The sequence below is a fragment of the Haliotis rubra genome, unplaced genomic scaffold (genome assembly GCF_003918875.1).
Source record: "Haliotis rubra isolate DU_JTF1 unplaced genomic scaffold, ASM391887v1 Scf51, whole genome shotgun sequence".
Lineage (NCBI taxonomy): Eukaryota > Metazoa > Mollusca > Gastropoda > Lepetellida > Haliotidae > Haliotis > Haliotis rubra.
In genome coordinates, this window is record NW_025767202.1 from 1327850 (window position 1) to 1337088 (window position 9239).

At 39.0% G+C, this 9239-nt stretch overlaps 1 protein-coding gene across 1 annotated transcript; it reads left to right on the plus strand.

The window, feature by feature from the left end:
• Positions 1–763: 763 nt before the first annotated feature.
• LOC124292240 (transcriptional repressor scratch 1-like) lies at positions 764–8684 on the plus strand. Its single transcript, XM_046729293.1, has 2 exons — positions 764–1034; positions 5364–8684. Exons 1-2 carry the CDS (start codon positions 941–943, stop codon positions 6128–6130), a joined length of 861 nt encoding a protein of 286 aa, XP_046585249.1. The 5' UTR covers positions 764–940; the 3' UTR covers positions 6131–8684.
• Positions 8685–9239: the final 555 nt, after the last annotated feature.

Here is a 9239-nt window from a genome sequence, read left to right on the forward strand (position 1 = left end):
CACAATATGGGAATTGTGTTCCATGAGCTTTGTTTTTACAATGAAAAAGATAATTCTCGAGTTTTACAGATGACTTGACCAATCTGTATGTTCATAATTTGTTGCTTAATGTATGAAAATCACTTAATGAATGCTTGAACAGGTCATAAAATATTGGAAATGTTAAAATATTTAATATCATCAGGGTCTGATGTTTTTCAATTTCCTTTTAGGACAGAATCATATCTACCGGAAATGGTACAAAAACATTGAAACACTGCATATTTCGTAAAATGGAACATTTCTGTTATTTTATAACTGGTTGTGAAAACTTATAAACTATTAATATAGTTACGTTCAGGGGCACACAATGTAAACAATTTCATGATTTAGACAAACTTTGAAAGAAATTTAGTTTGTTTTCATTTTCATTGTCAAGTGGAAAATGTTCTTGAAGTTGACTCTCGGAGTGTCCCGTCAGCATAAAATAACCGTTTGCTTGCTTGCGTAAAAGAAATGAGTCTATATCTCTCAGGAGACTCTGAACATGCCAAGAAACGGCAGCAAGGGACCACTGTTTTTTCAATCAACTCCCAAAGACCATTAGGGTGTCGTCTGCAACTGTGCGCGTGCACAGCTCGAGCCAAACAGAAGATGCATGAAATCTAAGCCGTTGTGCCTTGTGCCATAGGCCAGTCGTGAAATTGGAGTAGAGTAGACTCGTTTTAATGGATCCTGAAGCCGTCCCGTGAAGTCATCGCATCTGGAGATACAAGAAAACTACTGGGGGAGAGGAGCCGCATTTGACACTTGTTGCATTCTCTGAGAGCAGACGAGACCCGCGGCAGACGATCACGGGCAGCGGCAGCAGACGTGAGGGTAGTGCGCACGCGAGCTGAAAGACCCCCACTCAACAAGCAGCACCACCGCCTGACGTTCGGCCTGTTGGCACCTCTCCACGATGCCTAGGATATTCATGATAACAAACCGGCGATATTTCTCTGATTTCCGCGTGGAGAGGGAAGCACCAACACTACCTATACCAAGCTATCAAGGTAAGTGCCATGCTCTCTGTTTTGTTCACTGTTTGTTTTGATAGTGTGCAATATGGCCACCGGTGACCTGGTCAGTGGCTATGCATGGCCAGGTGTAAGTCGGTGTTTATGACCACTTATCACACGGACACGCAGATGCGTAAACTGACGGTTTTATGAGAGCACCGATAATGCCTTTTGGTTCAGTGTGTATTGGGGCACAGGTAGTTTACTCATGGTTCGTATGGTTTGGTCTTTGGTTTGTTTACTTTTCCCTGGAATCATCCTTTCCACTGGGAACCAAAAACAATCTCAAGTAGTTATTTAACCCGGGTGATCTTCTATTACGATCTAGTATCAAAAGGAGTCATGTGTATATATTCTAAAACGAACGGCCAGAAAATATTTCGATGAGTTAGTGCTTCTGAACCGAAGATTTAATTCATCACACGCGTCTACTAACAAGCGAGGAGAACTGCTAAGCACGAGATTCGGAGGCTTGTGAATCTTCGAGCCGAGTCCTCTGTGCGGTTTCTTTGTTCTGGAGAAGATGGAGTCTCCAGTAGAGTTGCTGTCATTTGATACGGGCTCTGTTCTTACCGCCTCTGTCATGTCGTGGGAGATAGGCCGCTGGCTAAATGGTAAAGTGAATCCATTTTGACGTAAAAAACAAGAACATGTGGGCTTTTCGTTCCAGTGTGAAGCTGATCTGTCTTGCGGTTGCAACAGTGTCTGTTCTTATACTCCGAAAACCTCTTCACACGTGCACTACGTTGTCAAGTTTTTTGTCTTCAATTTTAAGAATTTTTAGGCTTCCACTCTTTTTGTGTGGTTGTTGAACTTGTGTCAGCATCTGACTATTTTAGAAAACAATTCGGTAGTGATGTCTTTAGGAAAGTTTGAAGAACTGGAGTTTCTGGACAATCCGTGCATAAATACTCTATACCAGCTTCGTAACTGTCATATTTATAGAACATGTAATCCTCTGTCATCAAACAGGTGCAACATGCTCTCTTTTTGGAAAAGATGATAACACTGAAAAAAGCCTGGGAACCGACATATAGATCCCATTAATATCTTATAACCATGCACTTACTCTCACTCAAATCTGCCCTTGCTGCATATTAATATTTCTACTGCCATAGTGCACAACTGGTGAGGTCATAGTAAAACTTTCAAAGGTAACATACGTGAATGTCCAATACATATGTAACGCCATTGTCACAGAATAACCAGACTCTATTGTCCACAAAAAAGATTCCTTTGGGGTGGAATGCTGAGTAGAGGAAACAAAATATATGGATGGTTAACGGAAAAAAACCCTATAATAATCTGCACCAGAGCGGTCACAGGTTGTTCTTGTGTGATATTGACATACTATCCATCAGTAGTGTGACCCAGCGTGTAGTATCTGACTGGGTTGTCAGAAATGCCACTATAAACAGTTGATGGAGTCATCAGATGGTAACATCACTTGCTGGTTACGGTAGGTAACCATATGTCACTGGGCCTGTTGCTATGCTCGTCCCGCGACCCTCATCTCATTTGCATATCCACTCCTTGCAAGCGACCATTCCTAGGCTTCCGATGGGAACGCGCCATGCCTTCAACTAAAGGCAGTGACACTCCAAAAATGTTAAAAGGTTAAAAGGAAGCAGGTTTCACATCTACTTTTCCAATATTCACAAGAAAAAGAAACTGAGAATAGTTCCAGAAATTTGAATGTCAAGTTACTTACAATTACTAGACAGTTTTGTTAAATAACAGCTAGGATGTCCAGCTTTAGGTGTTGTGCCATTAGTTTCATCTCAAAATTACAACATTCCTGTTTCGATATTAAAATGGATAACAAGTAACAGTGATATGTCATCAGTAAAGCTAGAAGCATTAATGTGACTGTAACTATAGGGATGATGGTTGTAGCATGTGTTATTCTTTCATTGGCCTCTACGTAACTTCTGACATTCAAACTATCTCCCAGATAGAAGACTTTCAGAAGTGTCTTTGTTAATATTTCTACATATATCCACAAACACATTCACTTTGGTATTTACCATATGTAAGTGCATGTGGATATTTATTTAAAAAAACTATAACCATTTTGTAGACATATGAAGTAGTCTAGCCCACGTGGGTGTTTTTGTAAGATATATTTCGCTTCATTCTGTGTACGAGTTGAAGGGTCACTCCTATTCCATATCTTCAATGGGAGTCCTCAAAGACAAAGGTTTGTCGAGACCACCTGCACTTCAGTAAGACACTGAAGATAAGAAAATCACCCCAGGCGCCACCAAGCCTTCCTCGATAGTAAAGTGTGGGTGGAATTTGTTTGGATGACCCATAATTATAAAGTCCCACCTGCCAGCGCACATGTGGGTCAAATATCAACTTTCCAAAACATCATCCTTCCTTTCATGTTGGCAGCTGCAACATATCACACTGTGGCTTCTGTAGGAGTAACACAGGAGCATCTGAGGTCATGGTTATGGTCACTTTGGTCAGTCCGGGCCGCAATTAGCATCTTTGATTGCTCGGGGAAAGATACCAAGGAGGGCTTCAATGTTTTGGATGTGGTATAACAGAAATTCGATGAAGTTTCGTGATATAGGCTAATCATGTAGGCAATTATCTTACTGTGCTTTAGCGTGTTATTGATTTGTGAAACATCAACAAGAAGATTAGTGTTATCATGGATAATTATATTTCATGATGGTTTATATTTAATGGACTTTAGTGATCGGGCTGAAATCAGGACAGCTATACAATGATAACAGCATCTCCTGGTTCACGTTTGAAAACAAGAGCACGCGGTCTGATGTTGTTCTAAGTGAGCACTTGGAGAGTTATCTTAAAATGAAAAACATGAATCCACTTAAGCGAAAACTACACCCTGTTAAGATGCATACTTTTACAGAATTTTATGTCAGTGCTAAATAAACACATTTTTGAGGAAACATTAGACGAAGAATAGTGATACTGTGTTGGCTTTGTTTTCTGAAGGTTGTTTGCCGAGACCTTAACGTCCCATCACCGTATATATTTCTTTCAGGAAGTTCAGCTCTCTGTAATCTGTAGCTATGTAATAAGTCAAACATTATTCACATCACAATGGCAAATATATTTACTTAAAAAAATTTCCACAAACAACCAATTGTGAAGACATCAAAGATTTCCTTTGTTCTGTTCAGAATGGTTCCAGTCTTTAATTCGACTCTACCTCCCAAGAGTAACGGTTCCTCGGCAGGATTCTATTTACTTCATACCTCATGACCAAACACAGCTGCAGGCCATCTTACCTTTTAATTCATGTTTAGCCTTTCTGTAAAAGTGGCACGCAGGTTGCAAAATGTTCCCCAACTGTTGACACCGGTACGAGGCAGGGATTAAGAACACCATTTCCTGCGGAAATCGCCCATACACACTAACAGTGATAGATTTGGCATTCATTACCAGAAAGGACATTAGGTTTTGGCATTGATATGTTGCGAACCTCAACATTAAAGGGGATATGGTGTTGAGAAAAATGGCGAAAGCAAATGAAATAGGGATCTGGGAGATTGTCAAAATATGTATTGCTAAGAGGAAACAGTCTGTTTTTCATTAGAACTTTGAGGAAGGTTTTGCTTTTTCTGTTTGGTTTGTGATGAAAGGAAATTGTTTAAAGATGGACTTGTTATCTCACATCAAAACGTTTTGTCAACTGATGGGTTTTCTTTGAGATTTCGAAACATTTTAAGCATCTGTGTGTGTTTTATCTCGGAGTCATCGTGTTGTCAGATGTAATAGAATAGCATCACTTTGGTGTCTAGTCTTTTTTCGATGTTTTTACAGCAAGACTTTTTATTCATAGCATATTATCTTTTACGTGAAACCTAGAAGACAAATAGCTAATGTTACGTTAGCCACAAATGATGCTATTTCAAAAGCTGTTTTGCTTTTACATGAACGTAACTTCAGTGATTGCTAATTGTTGAATAATTTCACTCATGATTCGACCTTCCAAATGAACAAGTTATTGTGTCTTTGCTCTTAACATTCTTGCAGTGGTTTGGTCAGACTGACATTTAGCCCAAGGCAGTTATCTTTTATGAAAATATAAACTTGTACAGATGTAAAAATACAAATAGAAACCAGAACAATCGTCTATTTCTTGATTCCCAGAGCCGAGGCAAACTAGATCCTGAGTTGGACGTGAGTTGGACTCAATTTGATTTATTGTCTATGGCCTGGGTGAATCTCTTAGGTCTAAGAATCCAGTTCCATTACCATATCTGTAGATTGTTCTGTACCATAACTAAAAGTGACGTGCTTATGTAACCCACTTATATGACTCCATTTGTTTACTTCCAGACAAGCCCCCAAAGAGCGTATCTTCAGATGATGGCAGTGACAGTGATGCCAGCAGCTGCTCCGGCTCTCCGCGCACTGACACTCGGGTGGACATCCAGTCGGAATTCGACTATGGCTGGGGTGACTGCAGGGCCCACGTGTCCCTACTGTACGACCTGATGACCCAGAGCCCAAGGAAGAGCACGTGTCGAGACATCCCTGACCAGGCAGCAGAGTATCCTCTGGATGCTGAAAAACAAACTTTCGTAGATGTCAGCAAGTTTGAAGCTCGAAGATCGCTGAACGAGCTTCTTTTGAGTCCACCAAGAAGTCCCGAGTCTCCAGACAACTATATTTGTGTAGACTGTGGCAAGAGATACAGTACTTCAAGCAACCTAGCAAGACACAGGCAGACACATCGAAGTGTAAACGACAAGAAGGCCAGAAAGTGTCCTCACTGCGAGAAGGTGTATGTATCTATGCCTGCCTATAGCATGCATGTCCGCACTCACAACCAAGGCTGCGAGTGTCCCTACTGCGGCAAAAAGTTCAGTCGTCCTTGGCTTCTTCAAGGCCATATTCGCACACACACAGGAGAGAAGCCATTTGCCTGCCAGAAATGTGGCAAAGCTTTCGCTGACAAGTCCAACCTACGTGCGCATATCCAGACTCATTCAACAGAGAAGCCTTACGTCTGTGGGCGATGTGGCAAAGCATTTGCCCTCAAGAGTTACCTTTACAAACACGAAGAGTCCTCCTGCATGCGGGGCCAGAGATTCAGGCATTAAACCATAAGAAGGCATACACATCTGCCTCGTAACCGTGGACCAAACGACCAAAGAATCATCTAGCTATCACAGTGCCGTCCCTAAATCATCATCTCTCAAAGAGAATCAGCCAAAAACTATTTTTGTATGCTTTGCCTTTACGTCCGTTCATCAGAAACCGACCAAATCATTGTTTTTTTTGTGACTCAATGCATGGTAGTCACCATGACTGTGCCGAAGTGACTGATCCGACAGTGCCTTTGAATACTAACCGTCCAAGCCGTTCTAATGGTCCTGATGCTGGAGTGCAGTGAAACTGTAAGACTTATAGGACTGACGCTAATAGGTTGAACGTGTCATTCATGCTTTTTGTCCAGCAAGTGCCCTTGTCTTCAAACTGTTTGGATTTTGTGTGGTGTGTTCTCGTTGCTATCGACACATCAGTCAAAGAATCTTGGCTGACACGCCATCTTGTTTAAGTTTGACACAGTTTTTGGTGTCCTGTGCTGCTGGAAAATGAATTTATTTATTCATTATTTATTTGCGTACGTTTTGTGATTCAATTGTTGATATTTATATGATAATAGCAAAATCGAGTGCTAATGTAGAAATAAATTATGCCTTGTGAAGATTTTTTATGAGAAACGTTAAATGGAATTTATTACCAAATTAAGAGACAGTTTAATATTTATTACCATATTGTTTTAGTCACGTAGTCGTTTTCTGCTTGTTATTGTTCTAGCTAGTTTAGAAAGTATTGACAGGATTTTATATAATTATGTCATTCATAACCAGCAATTCGATATTGAACTGAACATATTCTGTGACAATTTCAACAGTATATTTTCACACTTAAGCATCCAAATGCTACCCGTCTACAGGACGCTAAACTATTCTCCTCTCGGGCATATGCTGAAATTCATCTCACAAAACATACGTCATTGTAATCATGTATCCCTCATTATTAATTCATCAAATCGTGTGTCTCGTAAACATTTCTAAAAGTGACGATTTTGGCAATATTATAAAAGCAAACATTCCTAAAAGACATTGACAAAACTAATTGATAACTTCCGGTGTTACGTCACCATTACGTCATCATTGCGTCATTAATACGTCATTACTACCCATGACACTTTGCTTTAAGATGTCTTTGCATTCCTTTTTGCTGTCTCTCGCCTTACTATAGTGAGTCAAACTCACAATATTCCTATGCAATTAATTTCTATTTTTGATAATTAGATTACACATAACATGTACATCATTGTGGTTAGAATGTGAACTACTGTATGTAAACGTATTTAGGGGTCTAACGTGTGTTGATGGTTTTGTGGAGCTTTTCACATATAAATACGTGTATCGTTCCCTTTCACCCAGCATTTTTATTTATTTATTTATCAATGCATGTTTGTTTGAAAATGTTTTGTGCGTGAAAACGAGTGTTATAATATATAGTCAAAACATTGCAGTTTTAGTTTTGTCTTTCTAACGATTATTAGTTGGCAGTTCGGAAAGACAAAGCTGAAACAAATAATTTATCCACCCTCTTCTATAATTTATCCCTATTTATTTAAATTATTTGTGGAAACATGTCTCAATACAAGGGTGTTATTTGAATGAGGATTTCCAATAATTCACCCCTTATTTATTTTTCATCATTCTGATTCCGTGTGGAAACAATTTCTAGGAAACAAGAAACAAGAAAGATCTGGAGTTAAAGGTTGAAATTATCTGAGTCTGTAATATGACATATTTGATGAAATTTTGATACATGGTATATCCATTATTACCCATTTCAACCCACGATACTGTCCATTTGAACGACATATGACATACTTGTATACATACAAGAACAAACGATAACCTTCACCAGATCTTTTGCCATAACGTGTGTATGTACGTGTCATTAACATCATAAATTATAAGTGCTGAATCTCATCAATGCCTAACAGTGTATATCCTAGCTATGACAAAACATAGGTAATTAACTCTGTCGTGAGACATTTCTATAAAGTAGTATTTATTGGCATTCAAATATTCAGGGTTTGGATATACACTGTCATTTCCATCATAATCATCATAAGCGCGCATTTATGATGAGACATTCCTGTCTGCAGGTTTAAAGACATAAAACTGTATTTCATTTCAACAGAATATTTGATTTAATTCCCTTGTACTTTTGGTATTATTAAAATTATTAAAATATAATATTTAATGTTTTTCTCACGAGCTTCAGAAAAATAGTAAAAAATGAAAATGTTCATGCATGTTCTATATTTAAGTTCGTATATGCTCTGTATTGAAGTTCATGTTCTGTGGTATGAAGTACAGTTTTATTGCCGTGCGTGCTCACTAATTATAACTGGGAGTCTGACAAAGACCATTTGTATTTTTCCATCCAATCAAATGTGTCCATCTTTTAATTTTTTTGGGAACTTTTTAAGAAAGGTAGCATTTTATTGTCACCTTTTACTTTATTATATACATAATTTACTTACGAGATTTACATGCTGTAGTTTTACAATGTTTTGTCGCATTTGCTATATTTATTGAGTGAATAAACTCTAGAATTGCAGAGACCTCGTGTTGTATCATATTCACAAGAAGTTTAAAACACACGATGTTTTCATACGACTATAGTAAACGGTCTGTGCTGTTCGTTAATTTTTTGTGTTTTACAAAGGATGACATGACTAATTATGGCCTATGTGTTAGTTGGTTAAATAATCCGTGGTTCTTTAGCAATATTCCAGCAATATCACGGCAGTTGACACCAGAAATGGGCTTATCACGGTGTGGTGAATCAAAACCGGGTCTTCCGTGTGACGAAAAAAAACGCTTTAAACACTAGGCTAGCCCACACCCCAGTGTAACGAGTCGACCATTGTTGTTCAAGTCGATACTTTATATAATATGAACCCATTTGCGAGTCATTTGTAGTGGATTGGCTCCTTCGGATAGTGTGGTCATTTGAAACTTGATCAGCGACGTGCAGTTCGGAGTGTTACGTTGACGTTGTACACTTAAATTGCCATCTGTGTAGGCGATGTCACACCTTCTGAGCCTGATCCCGTATCTGAATGGCAAATTGCGATCAATTGCTTCTGACTTAACTGTCCTTGGTTGGAGT